Source organism: Scyliorhinus canicula, chromosome 8, assembly GCF_902713615.1.
Source record: "Scyliorhinus canicula chromosome 8, sScyCan1.1, whole genome shotgun sequence".
Taxonomy (NCBI): Eukaryota; Metazoa; Chordata; class Chondrichthyes; order Carcharhiniformes; family Scyliorhinidae; genus Scyliorhinus; species Scyliorhinus canicula.
The window spans coordinates 9,638,082-9,658,773 of NC_052153.1; the positions used below are offsets into that span (position 1 = coordinate 9,638,082).

A 20,692-nucleotide genomic window follows, 5' to 3' on the forward strand; every position below is an offset into this window, starting at 1 on the left:
TATCCATTCATGTATATCATGAAATGCAGACAGGCAGTGATTGACACACTGGATAACCAATGAACACACACGACACTGAACAACCAATCACCAGACAGGACACTACCACTATAAAGCCCACAGGGCATTAAGGCTCTCCCTCTCTCACAGGACTCGGCCAGGGAGATAGTCGCAGTGCACAAGCCAATGAACATCACCACCATGTGATAGAGAGCTTGTCTGGTCAAGCCAGTAGGAGGTTATCAGTTAGGTTAATAGAGTGTCAACCTACAGCAGATTATGTACAGCAATCAACAGGTTCAATAAAACAGTGTTGGACCATCTCCTGTGTTGGAAGCCTGTTTCTCGTTTTACTGCATCCAGTTGCAGTCGATGTTAGACCAGCACAGATAACACATCAGTCACCATCTTAGTACAACCACAAGATTGATCATGGCAGCTGCCATTTTGCATCACCCAAGCTTACAGGTGCTGCAGGCGGGTGGGAGTGGGGCTAACTAACCTTCACATGCACATGGCATACATCGGTAAGAGAGAACCAGGTTTCAAACAAATGTAACATTGGCAGAGTCCGTCGCAGATTATAAAAAGGGGGTAAGCTGTCGTTTTGTTGTTTTTTTTCTAATAGAAGAGTCACCCCGTCAGGCAGTGACATGGCAGACACCCTTTCCTGAGTCACTATACTGGAGAAAGCAGATGGAAAATTCACTGCAGTAGCCCGTCCTCTCCACAGATGATGTCATTGCCCCGGCTGCCTAGACAACAGCAAGTGAATTATTCACAGCAGATAGCAGGGGGCCAGCAGAGGCTGCGAATGTAACAGCACCGTCTCCTTTTTTCCAAAGGACGCAGGGTACCATACCTGATCGAAGGTAAGTCCTGACTGTAAATTCTAACATGTTAATGGTAATTGAATCTGTCCACAAAAAAAGATAAACCCCATATTGCAGCAATTGCTTTAAATGCAATGATTACAAAGGATAGAAATGCAACAGCCAAATTGTTTATTGTGATAATTCATAGACTGTCGGTTTATGTACCTCATTGTCCATCGCGATACTGCTTCCTCTCCGCAATGTTTGATTTGATGGTTTTTTTGACTGACTGTTGTGGGTGGCGAGTGGGTGGGATTCTTCCATTTGCCACTTGTCTCACCAGTCATTAACTCTCTCCCCGTCTTTGCCTGCAGGTTTCCATGCCCTCAGCCGCCATGTTCAGGGTGGCGCTGCTGACAGCCGTAACCTGGGCTCTAACATCCGCTCACGGCTCCCAGGATCCGGCCAAGGTGTCCGAGGCGGACATCCAGCGATTGCTGCACGGCGTCATGGAGCAGTTGGGCATCGCTCGGCCAAGAGTGGAATACCTGGCGCACCAAGCCACCAATCTGGTCGGACCACAGAGTATTGAAGGTAACGGGTTCCCACAATATTCCGCCGATCGCTGTGAGGGTCGCAGGCGCCCAAGGGTTTTTGTTTAGATTTGCAAAAACAAAAGCATGTCCAGGAAAACATTGTGAGAGCAACATCAGGTATTAAACTGCATCTTCTAATAGGGAATTCAGAAGAAACGTCTTCGCCCAAAGAACAGTGAGGATGTGGAGCTCACTGCCACAAGGAATCGGACATATACATTTAGTGGGAAGCTGGGATAAACAGACTGGGGAGAAAGAGGAAGGATATGGTGATGGAGAGACATTAGAGATGAAATAGGGATGAGGAGAGGATTGTGTGGGGCAGCGGTGAGACAGCTGCTTCCCCGGGGGCCACATGCGGCCCATCTGGGTCCTGAGTGTGGCTTAGGAGACATTTTGTTGACCGTCACCCACCCGCAGGTTTGCCACATTCCGCTGGTTTCCGCCCAAGTAGTTTTTGTTCCCACCGGCGTGACTGAACTGAGCCGCGCGTGAAGCGAGGGCAAGTACGTGCTGATTACTCACAACACTGACTGTGAGAGCCACCCTCCCTCTGTGTAAAAAGTGTAAATATCTCTTTTGTTTTTACCATTTGAAGTCGACGACCGTTCTGTTAATGATCAAGCATTTTCTATAACTTACCATTAAATAGGGCAACACGGTGGCGCAGTGGTTAGCATTGCTGCCTCACGGCGCTGAAGACCCGGGTTCGATCCCGGCCCCGTGTCACTCTCCGTGTGGAGTTTGCACATTCTCCCCGTGTCGGCCTGGGCCTTACCCCCACAACCCAAAGATGCACACGGTAGGCGGATTGGCCACGCTAAATTGCCCTTGAATTGCAAAAAATAATTGGGTACTCTAAATGTATTTGGAAGGAAACTTCCAAGAAATATTTGGCATATATTTAATCTTATTCATGGGGGTCATGGTCCGTGAATGAGCCCCGATTTCAATCTTGTGGCCCATTGAGATGAAGGCGGGTCACTCACGCAACCAACTCACTGGCAGAGGTTGCCGATCACTGGTTTGCACCATAAACACTGTTGGGCCGAATGGCCTGTTCTGTGCTTTGAATTCTGTGAAATCTTGTTGTATTTTAAAGGTTTTAAGAGCCAAAAATAATTTTATGATACAGCTAACATGGCGAGATAATCCAAATTATTGAAGTGACTATGTTTTTTTTCTCTTTTTTAAAAATAAATTTAGAGGACCCAATTATTTTTTTTTCCAATTAAGGGGCAATTTAGCATGGCCAATCCACCTGACCAGCACATCTTTGGGTTGTGGTGGTGAAACCCATGCAGACATGGGGAGAATGTGCAAACTCCACACGGACAGTGACCCAGGGCTGGGATTTGAACCCGGGTCCTCAGCACCGCAGTCTCAGTGCTATCCACTGTGCCCATGCCGCCCTGACATGATTATGTTTACAACACTGTGGACAGCCTTGGACTCCAGACTAACCTTTTGCTCCCTAAATCTCCTTTCCATTCAACTCATGGTCAGAATACCATTCTTGGCTCCCACACTCGCTGACGTTGTTAATGGTTCCGCCTCCACGAGGCGCCTCCTACTGTCCACCTGCCTCCTCTTAATTATCCTCCCATCTTCAGCTTGCCAGATGCAGTCAGCACATCTGTAGTAATGGATTCTCTTCCCTTGTTTACACCAGGAATTCTTCGATGATATCAGTTATCTCTCCTCGGTGGCCTAGTGGTTAGCACAACCGCCTCACGGCGCTGAGGTCCCAGGTTCGATCCCGGCTCTGGGTCACTGTCCGTGTGGAGTTTGCACATTCTCCCCGTGTCTGCGTGGGTTTCGCCCCCACAACCCAAAAATGTGCAGAGTAGGTGGATTGGCCTCGCTAAATTGCCCCCTTAATTGGAAAAAATAATTGGGTAATCTAAATTTATAAAAAAAAAAAAAAAGTTATCTCTCCTCGTTTTGTCCCTACTTCGCATCACGTCCTTGGTGCCACCATTTGCGGCCAAAGAGTCAGCTTCTCTATGAATGTACGGCACAAAAACAGGCCATTCGACCCATCTAGTCGATGCTGGTGTTTATACTCCTCAAGCAGCTAACAATGTCGGCTCGAGCTTGTCATGACATTTCTCACCCCCCCCCACAAACAGCATTTTCCCACTGCTTATTCAACATCCGGCCTTGAATCATTAACCTTTCTCTGAAATGACCGAATGAGCAAACTGAGACAAGGCTGTATCCTTTGGTTGCAGAGTCAGTGACGAGGGACCAACAATATCAAACCATTGCTAAAGCTGAGGAGGGAATGAAGAGAAATGTCTTTCCATGGGAGTGGAGTACTTTGCCACTGCAAAGAGCTGTCTCTGCCTTAACTCAATCTCTTTAGGGAAGAGAAGGTGGATGTAGAGCTAGGCGCATGGTTATGGAGAGAGCATGGAGCAGTGGGATTAGTTTTGGATTTATCCAGCGCAAGAGTTCTAAACTCGTCTGGTCCAAAGTTTGATTTAAGATTATTCCTGCAAAGTGATGTCCAGAAATAGGACCAAAAGATTTAATGACGGGAATTCAAAAGAGATAACAAAGGAAAATACGCTTTTACATTATTGAAAAATGTTGACGTTCAAAATACAAAGAGTGAGGGAAATGATGTACTGAAGGGACATGAAAGGCAGACTTGCATTTATGTAGCACCCATCACAGCCACAGGGATGTCCCAAAGTGCTCTACAGCCAACAAAGTGTTGTGACACTTTTGTAATGGAGGAAACGTGCAGCCAATTGACACATAGAACTATCCAACAAACAGCAAAGGCCAGATCATCTATTTCTGTTTTCCTGTTGATTGAGGGACAATTGTTGGCTGGGACTCTGGGTTGGGCTCTACCGCTCATCGTCAAAATAGGATTTATTCCATTCACCTGGCAGGACTGGTAAGGCTTTGATTCAGTATCCCGTCCACAATGCAGCTCCTCCAACAGTGCAGCACACCCAGAATACTGCACTTGAGTCTCAACATGGATTCTGTGCTCACGGCTCTGGAGTGGGACTTGAACCCACAATGGCATTCCAGTAATATTCCAGAAAGCCAGTTGGCAGAGTTTAACACAGTTTTATATTTATATTTGGAGTGAAACATTATAACATTATACATCTTAACTCGACCTCTCCAGTTTCAGTAATTATCTCTATATTTGCTCAAGTGAAACCACATTTAATGCCCTACACCTGCATATAATTAACAATTATAATTAACAAGTGCTAATAACTGATTACACCTGTCATTATACCACAGTGGTTAGCACTGCTGCCTCACAACGCCAGGGACTCAGGTTCGATTCTGACCTCTGGCCACTGTCTGTGTGGAGTCTGCAATTTCTCCCCCTGTTTGCGTGCGTTTCCTCCGGGTGCTCCGGTTTCCTCCCACAGTCCAGAGATGTGCTGGTGAGGTGGGGCTACAGGGATAGGGCGGCGGAGTGGGTCTAGGTGGGGTGCTCTTTCAGAGGGTCGGTGCAGACTCAATGGGCTGAATGGCCTCTTTCTGCACTGTAAGGATTCTATGTTATCCATGAACTCAGTTAACAGAACAACCCTGAACTTAGAGGCAATTGCATCTTGAATAGGGTTCACTCAGTCCAAAGACATTGGTCGTGTTTAAACATTTATAGTCTTTATACCTGCTAACCATATTCAACCTAACCCATGCAGAGATTCAGCATCATCTCAATTGATAACACTCGCGTCTGGGTCAGGTTGCTGGTTTGAACCTTACTCTGGAGCCTTCATGTGGAGGTCAAAGATCCCGCGGCAGTATTTCTAAGAGTGTGGGGAGTTACCTTTGGTAACCTGACCAGTATACATACCTCAACCAACAAATCTATTGTTGCGGTTCTGTGGGATCTTGCTTTGTGAAAATTATCAGCTGGATTCTCTACATTACATCAGTGACTACACTTCATCGTCTGGGACATGCTGAGATCGTGAAAGGCACCATATAAATGTAAGAGTGGGGCAGCACGGTGGCGCAGTGGGTTAGCCCTGTTGCCTCACGGCGCCGAGGTCCCAGGTTCGATCCCGGCCCTGGGTCACTGTCCGTGTGGAGTTTGCACATTCTCCCCGTGTTTGCGTGGGTTTCGCCCCCACAACCCAAAAATGTGCAGGATAGGTGGATTGAACACGCTAAATTGCCCCATAATTGGAAAAAATTGAATTGGGTACTCTAAATTTATAAAATAAATAAATAAATAAATGTAAGAGTGACTTTCTTGTGCTGTGATGGGTGTTGGTAGTGGAGACATGTGTATTTTAGGTTGAGTCATCGAATCCCTATAGTGTAGAAGGAGGCCATTCGGCCCTTTGAGTCTGCACCGACCCTCGAAAAGAGCACCCGACCTCGGCCCAATCCCCGTAACTTCATAACCCCACCTAACCTTGGGACACTCGGGCAATTTAGCATGGCCAGTCCACCTAACCTGTACATCTTTGGACTGTGGGAGGAAACTGGAGCACCCGGAGGAAACCCACACAGACACGGGGAGGACGTGCAAACTTATTTTTTTATTGGGCGGGGGCATCACCGGCTGTGCCAGCATTTAGTGCCCATCCCTAATTGCCCTTGAGCGGGCAGTTAAGAGTTAACCACATCACTGTGGATCTAGAATCACATATAGGCCAGAGCAGGAAAGGACAGCAGATTCCCTTCCCTCAAGGACGTTAGTGAACTAGATGGGTTTTTATGACAATCGACAATGGTTTCAAGGTCATCATTAGACTTTTAATTCCAGACTTCTATTGAATTCAAATTTCACCAATCAGCAGTGGTGGGATTTGAACCTGGATCCCCAGAGCAATACTCCGGGTCTCTGGTTTACTAGTCCAGTGACAATACCACTATGCCACCCCCTCCACACAGACAGTCACCCAAGGCCGGAATCGAACCCGGCTCCCCGGCACTGTGAGGCAGCAGTGCTAACCACTGCGCAGCCCTGAGGTAGAGGCCGTGAGAACAAGTCACTACACGGAAGAGAAAGTGAGATTGCTACTTTTATTTTTGCCAGAGGCCGATTTGGAGAAAATATTCCCTCACCCAGTATGATCAGCTCTACTTTCCACAACAGCGATCCAGTGTCAGTATAAAACAGTGTCACTACCCAACCCAAACTCCAGGGGTGTCTGGGAAAATTTAACATTGACAACAATCATTCCTATAATGCAGGCCGATGTTTATCTCCTGACACCCCAATGGCATGCCTGTTTTATTATGTTGGTTGTGCTATATATATATATTTCAGTACTTGTTGGTATAATGAAGCAGATTCCAGTGTCCTAGCTGAGATTTGACATGTTCACTGCTGTGACTCAAAGTTTAAACCACTTTTAAGTCTGATATCACCAGGTTTATACCACCTACAGGAAAATTAGACCAGTGTGTTAACGTTAGTGACTGCAATCAGAGGTTACACCATTAGTGCTGTTCCAGCTGCTACACTACATTTTAAATAATTAATTTTCTGGGATTATGGGCATCACTGGCTAGACCAGCATTTATTGTCCATCCCTAGTTACCCTCGAGAAGGTGGTGATGTGCTGCCTTCATGAATGTCAGCAATCCCACTGGCGTAGGTACACCCACAGTGCTGTTAGGGAGAGAATTCCAGGATTTTGCCCCAGTGAAGGAACGGCTGATACATTTTCAAGTCAGGATGGTGAGTGACTTGGAGGGGAACCTCCAGGTGGTGGGGTTCCCAGGTATCTGCTGCTCTTGTCCTTCTCGATGGTAGCGGCTGTGGGTTTGGAAGTTGCTGTCTAAGGAACCTTGGTGAGTTACTGCGGTGCATCTTGTAGATGGTACACATGGCTGCCACAGTGCGTCAGTGGTGGAGGATTTGATGTTTGTGGCAGGGGGGAGCAATCAAGCGGGGCTGCTTTGTCCTGGATGGTGTCGAGCATCTTGAGCGCTGAGCTGCACTAAATCCAGGCAAGTGGAGAGTGTTCCATCACACCCCTGACTTGTGTGTTGTAGATAGTGGACAGGCTTTGGGGAGTCAGGAGGTGAGTTACTCGCGGCAAGATTCCTAGCCCTTGACTTGCTCATTTCTGGTCAATGGTAACCCCCAGGATGTTTATTAAGTTTATCTCTGAAATGAGGAGATATTTGGGCCTCTCCATCCCTCCTGGAATTTCATATTTTTGACATTTCTATTTGGTGTATTTTGAATACTTTTGTGAGCCAGTTTGGTGGCAAGAATTTTTCTTGCTAACAGCAGATTATGGAGGATTGCAGAGACCCTGCCTGTGATTTTCCAATCTCTGCCCCCAGTGTGTGAGGGTCCCTTGCACAGCGTACTGTGAAAATCAGTCTTTTTATTTACAAAAGTATTTTTTCATACATATTTTACTTTCACATAAGTGAATATATCCCTCTAAACTGAACACAAAGTAAGTATAACCATGAGTAATGCATGTCATAGAGGTCTTGGGGGAATGGGGGGGGGGGGGGGGGGGGGCAGTGGGTATTGTTCATACCTCTGGGCCAGAAGCTGCGAGTTCAAGTCCTACTTCAGAGCTTGATGGCCATGTAAGATGCGTCCATAATGTGTCCAAACAGATTGAGTTATCAGCCTATCAATCCTTCCAATATGCCCAATGACAGGTGGTAAGAGTTTGCTGGTCGGCCATACTGCAGGAGGCAGCAGCAAAACACTGCAGCGCTTTGCCAAGCCTAATCCTGGACCAATTCAATGGGATTCCAAGGTCAACAACACCCTCTTGAAGTAGGAGGAAGAATGATTGTGCAGATCTATTGGCTTGTTAAAGGTTGTTTCCTGCAATATTCAACTTTTACTTTATTTTTCCTAAATATTTTTATTCTCCATTTTCACATTTTCTTCAGAATTTACACCCAACAAACAGTAAACGGTAACGAATACAATGTCACAACCATCCCATCCTCCCACCACCCCCCAAACAACGACCCACCTGACAATATAAGCATCAAATAAAACAAAACCTCCCACGGTGGAAAAAAAAAGGAATCAGGAATCGCCTATGTTCACCATTGACATATACAGTCCACCCCCAGACCCCCCCCCCCCCCCCCGTTAATATTCAATGCCATCCAATCCCCGAAAGAGTACCCTGAATGACACCCATGAGTTGTAGACACCCCCCCCCACCTCCACCTCCCTCCCAGACTCCTCCCCTTCACTTCCTCTTGTAAACTCCTCCCCCCAACCTTGGTTCCTTCCCCAAATTTTCACCCCGGCTACATTCACCGAAACATGTTCTACCAGGCTCCGATGGCCGCAGCCCCCCCCCCCCCCCCCCCCCCCCCCACCACCTCACTCCCGTTCACTGGCCGGCTTAAACTGGCCAGAGTGGAGGCCCCCGCCCGGGTCTCCTTGCCCCCTGCCCGGTCCCAGGAAAACCAAGAAATATCCTTTAACACACAACCCCCGGATACACACCCAAGACCAAAAGAACCATCATTGCAAATGAAAGTCCCATCTCTTCCCTTGTCCAAATAGATACAGCGTTGACTCATTCAGTACACACACCAACACACAGTGAAAAAATAAAGTTACATGTGCCTACATCAGTACACAACCATTTCTCAATTCTGCCACAATCCTGCCTTAGCAAACTCCTCCGCTGCTTCCGCCGTCCCAAAATAAAAGTCCTTGGATTTGTAGATCACTCTCAACTTAACTGGATATACTATGCCGCACTGCACCTTGCTGATGTACAGTGCCTTCTTCACCCGGCTGAAGGCAGCCCGCCTCCTCGCCAGCTCCACCGTAAAGTCCTGGTATACACATATACCAGCTCCAGCCCACTGCACCACCCGCTTCTGCTTTGCCCAGCACAGGACTTTCTCCTTCACACTGTACCTACGGAAACACAGTAACTACTCTTGGCGGCTCACTCGTCTTTGGTATAGGCCTACACAACCGACGAGCCCGATCCAGTACATATCGAGAGGGATTGTTCCCCCTCCCCCAATTGCTCTGCCAACATGGTGGCAAAATACTCCGTCGGCCTCAGGCCTTCCACCCCTTCGGGCAGACCCACCATCCTCAGATTCTGTCGCCTGGATCTGTTTTCCAGGTCTTACATTTTGGCTCGCAGACCCTTGTTGGTCTCTATCACCTTTCGCAACTCCTTCCCCATCGAGGTGAGTTGATCACTGGGCTGCGATAATGCTCTTTCACTTCCTTCAGTGTCTCACCTTGCTCCCACATCTCCACCGCTGTACTCGATACCGTCACCCTCACCGGGGCAATCGCCTCCTCCACCAGCACTTTCAATACCGCCCCCATCTCCTCCTTCATCGCTTCCATGTGCTCTGTGAACTGTTTTTCAAGTTCCACAGCCATCACCTTGGTCATTTCTTCTGTTGTGAGCGATGCGGCCTCCCCTGGTGCTCCAGCCTCCGCTTTCCTTACAGTTCCTGCGCTGACTTTTCCACTCCCCGGCAGACTTCCGTTAACCCCCTTTTTCACGGCCGTTTTTCTCCCAAACTTGGACATTGCTCCTCCCTGTGCCTTCTTACAGCCTTTTCAGCCTCCGTTACCCCCGGGACCGGGCGTTAAAACCCCGAAATTCCTATTCCCGAGCGGGACCCCTCCAGTGTGTGACTGCCTCCCGCCGTCACCGGAAGTCTCAACTTTTACTTTTTAATCCAAATGTTTCTGCTGGGAATTTGAACAGGCAAATGTGTATGGCATTCATATGATTCCAATTTTGTAATGGAGGATTGTATTTTTAAATAGTTAATACTTTTAAAAAATTAAAACAGTGGACTAAGATCCACGGCCAATCTTCCATCCCTAATCCGGAAATGCAATCCCCTTCCAATTCCAATTCAAAAACTCCACACAGTTCAGGGATCAAATCCAGGAGCCTTTCCTGTTCTTTGGGAAAGAGGGGAAAGTGAAATGTGGACACTTGACAAGAAAACAATCTTTGAAAAGGAACACAGCAGTTTAAGAAAATAAACACATCTTGTGATGAAGTTGTATATGTATCTGTATCAATAAATAACCCAGATACTCACAATGTTGGGGAGTTCAGTTACATTCTCCATCAAACGTTAATCTTGGGGAAAAAGGAAACAGATTTTGTTTTTATTTTGCTATTGAATTATTACCAACTAAAGGTTGGAAATGGGATGGCACAGTGGTTAGCACTGCTGTCTCACAGATTCCGATCTCGGGCGGCTGTCTGTGCGGAGTCTGCATGTTCTCCCATGTCTGCGTGGGTTTCCTCCGGGTGCTCCGGTTTCCTCCCACAGTCCAAAGATGTGCAGGTTAGGCAGATTGGCCGCGATAAATTGCCACTTTGGGTGGGGTTGCAGGTCTAGGGTGTGGAATTTGGCCTAAGTAGGGTAGTCTTTCGATGGGTCGCTGCAGACTTGATGAGCCAAATGCCCTCTTCCGCACTGTAGGGATTCTATGATTCTAAGTTGTCGATCTCATGATTGTTGAAAAGTTTCTCCTGTGCACAGTTTCATCTGTTTAACCGCCCTTCTCGATATTTATATTTTTGTTCCCATTTCATGAGGAACATGCCTTGTACCGAACAAATGTTTTATTTGTTAAATAGTCGATATAGAGCAGAATGTGGTGGTCAGATGTTGGTCAAACAAAGCCCCTTTTACATCGAATGTTTCCCTCTGATGTTGTCTTTAGGAGGAGCTCATGAAGGATTGCAACACCTGGGCCCTTACGGCAACATTCCCAACATCGTGGCCGAGCTCACCGGAGATAACATACCAAAGAATTTTAATCAGGAGCAGGGTTATCCTGATCCACCTAACCCTTGTCCTTTGGGAAGAAAAGGTAATTGATGGGCCTCCGGATTTCACTTTTGACACAAGTATCATTTTTTGAGGACAATTATTCGACTTTTCTGATACTATTTTTTCAACATTTTAGCATTGATCATTCAACCTTACTGTTGATATTGGCAAGAAAACTTCACTGCAATTCACGCAAGAGGTTTACTCATGATTGACTCACCATTGATGTATGATTTCCTACCTGTCCGCTCACACTTTTACCTGCGTCCAACCTTTGTGGATGTTAGGACGGCAAAACTGTCAGCATTCAGTCTTTACGCTGTGAAACTCACAGCAATTTTTATCATCCGCACATGCAGTTAAATATAGAAATTCAGAAACAGTTGTCAGTTTCTTCCACCGTGCGCTGTTGGACCCCACAGAGGGAAATCTTTAGAAATCACTTGGATTGAAATGACATTCCATTTTTCATGCTCTAAAAATCCTTGAAGATGCCATAGCTTGTTGGGTATAAATGGGATTTTAACAGCATACTAAGTCGTAATTATTATTGAACAACCTCTCTTACCCTGAAAAAATTATTTTACATTTGTGGAATGTTTAATTCCTCCATTATGATAAAAATATAAAAAAACTTGTATTTTGAACGACAAAGGTTTGCTTATATTTCAGTTTCTACCTTAATCTTAAAGATTTGCCCCAATCTTTATGGGCGGCATGGCAGCACAGTGGTTGGCACTGTTGCTTCACAGCAGCAGGGTCCCTGGTTCGATTCCCGCTTGGGTGATGGTCCGTGCCCAGACTGCACGTTCTTCCCCCGTGTCTGCGTCGGTTTCCTCCCACAAGTCCCGAAAGACGTGCTTGTTAGGTGAATTGGACATTCTGAATTCTCCCTAAGTGCACCCGAACAGGCGCCGGAGTGTGGCGACTAGGGGCTTTTCACAGTAACTTCATTGCAGTGTTAATGTGAGCCTACTGTGGCAATAAAAATTATTGAAAACATTTTTGCTTTCTGTAAAATGATTAAAAAGGGATGGTGACGGGCAGTACGGTGGCACAGTGGTTAGCACTGCTGCCTCACGGCGCCGAAGTCCCAGGTTCGATCCCGGCTCTGGGTCACTGTCCGTGTGGAGTTTGCACATTCTCCCAGTGTCTGCATGGGTTTCACCCCCACAACCCAAAGATGTGCAGGTTGGGTGGATTGGCCACGCTAAATTGCCCCTTAATTGGAAAAAATGAATCGGGGAATCGAAATTTATAAAAAAAAAGGGAAGGTGTGCTTTATTTCCTGGTTTTCTGCCTATGTGAATATTTCAATATAAAAAAAGATAGAAACGAAAGAGGTGATTGGCTGGCTAGCATGCTTCATGCCAGCAGCATTACTGGCTGTCAAATTGAGATATCGTATTGCTATCAAAATTGCATCAGGTAAGGTGGAATATAAGGAGGTTAAGCGGCACCTTCTCAAGAGCGACGAGGGGTGGGTAATGCATGCTGGTCTAGCCAGCGATGCCCACATCCCATAAATGAATAAATTTCCAGGGTTCAAAGTGATTGACGCACAAGCTGATGAATCACTCAGGAAGGTGTATCATTGTTTTCAGCTGCTGATGGATGCTTGGAAGATACACCCGACACAGCCAAATTCAGCAATGATTACCAAGTCCATCAGCGCCTCTTTGACCCACAGCATGATTACCCAGTGATGGGAAAGTGGGTAAGTGTTCCCTTTCCACCACATTTCAAATTCTGAATGAATGTCTGAAAGGGAGGGATTGAGATGCATTGCATTTTCAGCATCTTCTTATTAATGGTTTTTACTGCAGTTCTGAACTATCTCATTTCCCCGGTCAGAACGGGTTCCTTCTGGTACCCGTATCACGATAACTTCCCTCTGGGTGAGAGTGCATGTCATAGAGCAGTTAAAATGTACAGTCCACTTAATCTGTAAAATCAGTTCAATGCAACATCACTAGTGGTCTGACAGGAGTATTAAACCATGCAAACCGGTTCCCCTCCCATTCGCAGTTCCGCTTCTCCCTGGCCCACCGCAGGATCTTTTTCTTCTCCACAAACTTGTGGAGCCTCATGATTATCACCCACGGTGACTCCCCCACTCTCGGCTTTTGCCTTAGGGGCCTGTGCACCTTGTTCACTTCTGGGGTCTTGTCTAGCACTCCCTCCGCCACCAGCATCCTCAAAACATATCTCGTGGTGCTTGAACCTTCCACACCCTCCGGCAGGCCGACAATACGCAGATTCTGCTTCCTGGATTTGTTCTCCTGCTCCTCTACCTTTGCCCTCGGTGACTTGCAAAGGTCCCACTGGATTCCCATCTCCAATGACACCACCCGATCACTGTGATCGGACACCACCTTCTCCATCTCCCGTATCTGCGACTCCGATGCCTGGAGGCATTTCTCCACAAGCTCTGTCGATCCTTTCAAGGGTTCTACTGCTCCCTCAATGACCTTCGACCGGTCCTCATGCATCTCCTTTCTTAACTGGCAGAACTTTCTTTGATAAACGGCAGCAACTGTTCCATCTGGGGCTTTCCAACTTGTGACGACCCTTCCCTCTCCGCCATCTTCACAGCATTACAATAGTTGAGTGTAAACGTAACAAAACGATGGGTGAAGATTTCAACAGCAGGTGATCTGGGGCAGGGATGAAGGCTGGAGATGTTGAAGAAGTGAAAGTAACTTCTTTCTCTCTGGTGCTTGTGCTTCGTATGTTCACTGGATGTTTAAACTTTCGATGCTTGCACATTTAGACTATACTCCAACCACAATCCACCCCCCCCCCTCCCCCCTCCCTCCCCTCCAGTAAACTTTACATTTTAAACTTTGTAGAACATTTGGAAAAAAGGATGTTTCTCTATCAGTAGTTCAAGAAGCCAAACCAAAATAAGCAAAGTAAATACAACTGACGTTTGCAAGTAGATGGATGCAAGAAGTCCAGCATTAGAGACAGGGCTGAAACCTGGAAGCTATGGGCTGGATGTGACTGCTAGATGCAATCCAGGCATTCTAATGTTAATAAAAGACAATAATTGATACAAAGGAGTTATACCTAGTCCCGTACCAGCCTCCCCGAACAGGCGCCGGAATGTGGCGACTAGGGGCTTTTCGCAGTAACTTCATTTGAAGCCTACTTGTGACAATAAGCGATTTTCATTCATGCTCGACCCTGGTTGATGTGGCACTCTTACAGCTCTGTGACCCAATCCTCTCAGTTGAGAAAGATTATTTCCAAACTTCAAAACAAACGATTCTTTATGCATTAGTGATGTATTTGATATGGTTTTCTGAACAATAGCTGTTCATTTATCCATTGTTTTGCCAAGCCATAGTTAGTGATGAACTAGCTGCATTATTTGAAAACGTGTTATAGATATAAACTAGCTTATAAAAGTTGGTAGTGTTAAATTGGTGCCATTGCAAGAAACATCAAAAGAAAATGCTGGAGTTTTACACATATGATTTGTTAGACAATATGTGGTGGTAAATATGTTTAAACTTGTGCCTAAATTCCTTCACAGAACAAGAATGTGATGTACGGAAATGTGAAAGGAACCCCAGGAAGAAGGAGGAGGGTATGTTTCTCAAATTTCTTTTCGGTGGTTGGATTCTATATCCTTGTAACCCAATTGGCAATTCGAATATTATTTTGAAGTAGTTTCCAAAAGAAAACCTTTACCGAATTCCATAAACTGAGTCTGAACAGTTTTGTCAGAAAATCCCAAGGTGGACTGATCGGTGAATTATTGCGCACTAGCTCTTTTATGAGTGACGGAATGAATAGAGCAAATAAACCAATATCTAATGATCACTTTCTATTCCGCCGTTCAGTGAGTGAAGACTTTTTAAAAATAGCAGCAGCAGGTTTCAAGGAATATTTTCACAGCTTCAAATTTTTAAAAAAAGATCCAAGGGGACCACTGAATTTACTCATTGCCACTTCACCTTTTGATTTAAATACAGCCCCATCCGAGGGCATACATCATATTCTACTGTGCTGAGTTTAAGCAGGCTCAATCTAGTCACAACCGGGGCATAAAGAGAAAACTAAAAAAAAAATGATGCTTGTTCAGCTTTAATGGTAATGGAGAGTTGAGTCGTAATAGGAGTAGATCATTCAGCCCCTCAAGTCTTTCCCATCTGAAGCCATACTTCTGTTGTGGGCAAAGTCTTGAAAAGGTTTATAAGAGATAGGATGTATAGTCACCTGGGAAGGAATAATTTGATTAGAGATAGTCAACATGGTTTTGTGAAGGGTAGGTCGTGCCTCACAAACCTTATTGAGTTCTTTGAGAAGGTGACAAAACAGGTGGATGAGGGTAAAGAAGTTGATGTGGTGTATATGGATTTCAGTAAACCGTTTGACAAGGTTCCCCACGGTAGGCTATTGCAGAAAATACGGAGGCATGGGATTCAGGGTGATTTAGCAGTTTGGATCAGAAATTGGCTAGCTGGAAGAAGACAAAGGGTGGTGGTTGATGGGAAATGTTCAGACTGGTGTCCAGTTACTAGTGGTGTACCACAAGGATCTGTTTTGGGGCCGCTGCTATTTGTCATTTTTATAAATGACCTGGAGGAAGGCGTAGAGGGATGGGTGAGTAAATTTGCAGATGACACTAAAGTCGGTGGAGTTGTGGACAGTGCAGAAGGATGTTACAAGTTACAGAGGGACATAGATAAGCTGCAGAGCTGGGCTGACAGGTGGCAAACGGAGTTTAATGCAGAAAAGTGTGAGGTGATTCATTTTGGAAGGAATAATAGGAAGACAGAGTACTGGGCTAATGGTAAGATTCTTGGTAGTGTGGATGAGCAGAGAGATCTCGGTGTCCATGTCCATAGATCCCTGAAAGTTGCCACCCAGGTTGAGAGGGTTGTTAAGAAGGCGTACGGTGTGTTAGCTCTTATTGGTAGAGGAATTGAGTTTCGGAGCCATGAGGTCATGTTGCAGTTGTACAAAACTCTGGTGCGGCCGCATTTGGAGTATTGCGTGCAGTTCTGGTCGCCACATTATAGGAAGGATGTGGAAGCATTGGAAAGGGTGCAGAGGAGATTTACCAGGATGTTGCCTGGTATGGAGGGAAGATATTATGAGGAAAGGCTGAGGGACTTGAGGCTGTTTTCGTTAGAGAGAAGGTTAAGAGGTGACTTAATTGAGGCATAGAAGATGATCAGAGGATTAGATACGGTGGACAGTGAGAGCCTTTTTCCTCAGATGGTGATGTCTAGCACAAGGGGACATAGCTTTAAATTGAGGGGAGATAGATATAGGACAGATGTCAGAGGTAGGTTCTTTACTCAGAGAGTAGTAAGGGCGTGGAATGCCCTGCCTACAACAGTAGTGGACTCGCCAACACTAAACGCATTCAAATGGACGATAAGGGAATAGTGTAGATGGGCTTTAGAGGGGTTTCACAGGTCGGCGCAACATTGAGGGCCTGAGGGCCTGTACTGCACTGTAATGTAATGTTCTAATGAAGCATCTTTCAGTTTACATATGTTAATGTATCTGCCTTTTCTGTTATTATTTATTTTAGGTTTTTTTTTTGTGGGCACAGGACCACAACTCAAAACTATTCTTAATCCAGCTCAGATTGTGAACTTTACCCAGAGATCATTCCTAGCAACGGATTTGGGGGTGGGTGTGCTAGTTGATTCCGTCACACTTTCAATCTCATCTATGCTGCCCTTGAGATGGAGAAGAATGGAGGGAAGAATCTTTGTTTTGCACCTGGGCATATCGGAGAACCTGGGCACTGCCGATACAGGAAAGGTCAGATAGAGTGGAGAGCGGGTCTATAAGGGAGTCTGATTTTCCTGTACCCACTGCACCCAACGAAGCTAAGACACCTTGGCAAAAGATGAGGAAAATTTACCCCACTCATAGGGGCTTCTCACAATATCCATTATACCACGATACCTCCTGAGGGGGGATTTAACTTAACAAAATTAAAATACAAAAGGGAAAAAAACAAACCCAATTACTCTTCTGCAGGATTATGTACTTTTGATTTCCTATTCCACACGTTAACAGGTGATTAAGAAGGCAAATGGAATTTTGTCCTTCATTGCTAGAGGGATGGAGTTTAAGACTAGGGAGGTTATGCTGCAATTGTATAAGGTGTTAGTGAGACCACACCTGGAGTATTGCGTTCAGTTTTGGTCTCCTTACTTGAGAAAGGACGTACTGGCACTGGAGGGTGTGCAGAGGAGATTCACTAGGTTAATCCCAGAGCTGAAGGGGTTGGATTATGAGGAGAGGTTGAGTAGACTGGGACTGTACTCGTTGGAATTTAGAAGGATGAGGGGGGATCTTATAGAAACATTAAAAATTATGAAGAGAATAGATAGGATAGATGCGGGCAGGTTGTTTCCACTGGCGGGTGAAAGCAGAACTAGGGGACATAGCCTCAAAATAAGGGGAAGTAGATTTAGGACTGAGTTTAGGAGGAACTTCTTCACCCAAAGGGTTGTGAATCTATGGAATTCCTTGCCCAGTGAAGCAGTTGAGGCTCCTTCATTACATGTTTTTAAGGTAAAGATAGATAGTTTTTTTGAAGAATAAAGGGATTAAGGGTTATGGTGTTCGGGCCGGAAAGTGGAGCTGAGTCCACAAAAGATCAGCCATGATCTCATTGAATGGAGGAGCAGGCTCGAGGGGCCAGATGGCCTACTCCTGCTCCTAGTTCTTATTAACGATCCTGTATTGACCTCCTGAGCAGTTTTTGATGTAGGCTTCTGAATAAATGTCGACTGCAAGCACGAGGAACAGTTCCAAAGCTACAACCCCATGCATACATATTAACCCTTCCTTTGTATTGGAGTCTTCTTGATTTTAATTTTCTGTCACCGCTCATTTTCTCTCTCCTCCCTTAAATGAGCTGTTTATCTCCCTTTTCCTGTTCTGCAGCTATTGAGAAGTCCCAAGCTTTTAAACAGGACCCATGCATTCCTTCTGAGTTGAAAGTTGCTGGGATCAAATCTGATGGTTTAAATTTCCATTTTGTGTTATTTAAGTTAATGAATTCTAGCACAAATTTAATCAAGCTTCTCAACAGACTTTATATTCTAGTACTGTTTATGGCAACAGAAAATGTGAAGTTCTATTAGAGATAGCAGTCTGATCACGACTGCTTTATATATCACCCACAGAAGCAGGATACTTTCTATCCAAGAATATCAACCACCACATCCTGGAGGGCAATTAAGGATGGGTAATAAAATGTTGGTCTTTCTAGCAACATGCACATCCTGAGAATGTTTGCTGCCATCATATGAACGTATATGGCTTCTAGCTAGTGCCAATGAGCATGTAACGAGCTCCAATGATTACCTTAAAAGCGCATTCAAGATTGTTCAGCAAGTGCTGCCCAATGGCAGAATCACATTGGACTACAACAGCAACCAACATTATACAGTTTGATTTCTTTGGTTTAGATAAAGCACAAGTCAACAACACATTGAGGTACTATTGAACTGTACTTTCGTTAGGGTTATTTTATTCAAAATGAAGACAATGGGCAGCGTTTTCATTTGGAGCCATTAATAGCGCAATAAGTCAGTGAAATAAAACATATCAGAGTCCTTCCATTTTATGACAAACTGGTTATCCATAGCCTCCTGAGTTACTGATTGCAGCTAACCAAGGAAGGTGCCACATCACGATCAAGCATTTCTCAAGGGGAAGAAGAAACAAAATCACCTTGATCTGCTAACTCAGCAGCTATGTTTAACTTCATATCACCATGTTAGTTAGTTACCTACAAGTTCAGGAGTGAGTATGATAGAGATTGGAGAAAAATGAACATCTTAAGAAAAAGAAGCTTTCAAAATAGTCATGGCGGCCATTGCAGACAAATCAGGTCCCTTTGGCATAAGGATGAAACAGGCATGAAATAGTTGCAGTACAAATGAGACTTTGAAAATCTGAATTCATTGGAAAATTAGAAACTTGCATGTTTACATTCAAATGCTAATTAGGTGCAATTTTGGTGAAGCAGGATATATGGGTCCTTTCCACCCACTGACACTAGAAGGCATGGAATCGTCTGACTGTCATACAACAGTATGTTGCAGGATGGCTCAGGAACTGAGGGAAAGGGTGCACAGGTTCTCAGATGCAGCACTTGGTGAAGAAGGTCCAGGGGAGGAATGCTCTGTACCCACAGTGGGGAACAATACTACTTCAAGCTCCTGTCCCTCTCTCCTACACCGCTGTTACTGTTCTACCTGGCCTCATGTCCTCCCTCAGGCCAAGAACTCCCTTTCCCTTAGTGACTCCCATGAAGGTTTGGCAGCACAGCACTTACTGTTTGTCGGCAAAGTTCTCAGAGTTTTTGGAATAAATATTACTTGGGTGTTGGATATTTTAACAAAAGGCTCCCACAAAGTCTCCTGTTGTGATTCAGAGATTCTCTTCACAGCTCCAGCAGCAAAACACATCAAATCACAAACAGAGCTTCAAGTAGCGCTTGAAATAAACATCAAACAGTGTTTATTCTTAAACAACTGGTTGCTATTTGGAGAGGTCATGAGTTGAACTGCTAGCTACCAAAATATCGTCCAGTCTCTTTTTTTTATTTTTATTTTTTAATTTAGAGTACCCAATTATTTTTTCCAATTAAGGGGCAATTTAGCGTGGCCAATCCACCTACCCTGCACATCTTTGGGTTGTGGGGGTGAAACCCACGCAGACACGGGGAGAACGTACAAACTCCACACAGACAGTGACCCAGGGCCGGGATTCGAACCCAGGTCCTCAGTGCCGTAGGCAGCAATGCTAACCACTGTGCCACCGTGCTGCCCCTCGTCCAGTCTCTTTAGTACTAACAGGCATTTTAAGTGGCAATGAGCAAGTTAACAAGTCCTAACAAGTCCACTGTTCTTGGAACAGTTTTTAATTCCCCAAGATGGCATTTTGATTTAAGATGGGCTAAACCCATATTTGAGAACGGTCTGTTGAAATTCACTCCAAAGCAAATGTAAAGTCTAAAAAAAAACCTATTTCAATATAGACATCAGATTTTTAAAATATTCTTTTGTTTCCAGAGTGTGAATCCATACCTGCAAGGGAAGAGACTCAACAACGTTGTCGCCAAGAAATCAGCTCCTCATTTCTCTGAAGAGGACAGACGCACCAATGAGTAGATCAGTTACCAAGTCAAAAATAACTCCACATCTAATTGTATAGGATGTGGATCTATCATCCCATCAAAGGTCATAAAGCTATGATATGCACTGTTGATGACAAGTAGAAACCTGGCTGTTTGTATCAATGGCAGCATAGGTTTGCAACAGTGCCTGAATCGTTGCATTAATGTTAATTCAGCAAGAATCCACTACAATGGTAATAAAAGTTTAACCAACTTAATGTATTTGGAAATTAATTAAATATTGAATAGTTCTAAATTTTAACTTCAGTGGCAATTTCAAGGTATGGATTTCCATTTCTCTGCGTATTGACTAGCAGGGATATACATAACCAACA

General features: G+C 45.1%; 1 protein-coding gene across 1 annotated transcript; it reads left to right on the forward strand.

Moving 5' to 3' along the window:
* Positions 1 to 685: 685 nt before the first annotated feature.
* LOC119970114 (neuroendocrine protein 7B2-like) lies at positions 686 to 20,575 on the forward strand. Its single transcript, XM_038804146.1, has 6 exons — positions 686 to 872; positions 1,190 to 1,409; positions 11,079 to 11,228; positions 12,793 to 12,905; positions 14,730 to 14,783; positions 20,254 to 20,575. The coding sequence occupies exons 2-6, from the start codon at positions 1,196 to 1,198 to the stop codon at positions 20,350 to 20,352; spliced, it is 630 nt and encodes a 209-aa protein (XP_038660074.1). The 5' UTR covers positions 686 to 872; positions 1,190 to 1,195; the 3' UTR covers positions 20,353 to 20,575.
* The last annotated feature ends 117 nt before the right edge of the window (positions 20,576 to 20,692 follow it).

Bases quoted from the DNA above. Each gene is read 5' to 3' on its own strand.
- LOC119970114 (XM_038804146.1), top strand. From the start codon at position 1,196: ATGCCCTCAGCCGCCATGTTCAGGGTGGCGCTGCTGACAGCCGTAACC. The intron at 11,229-12,792 runs GTAATTGATGGG...CATTGTTTTCAG, and splicing joins TTGTCCTTTGGGAAGAAAAG to CTGCTGATGGATGCTTGGAA. The intron at 12,906-14,729 runs GTAAGTGTTCCC...ATTCCTTCACAG, and splicing joins ACCCAGTGATGGGAAAGTGG to AACAAGAATGTGATGTACGG.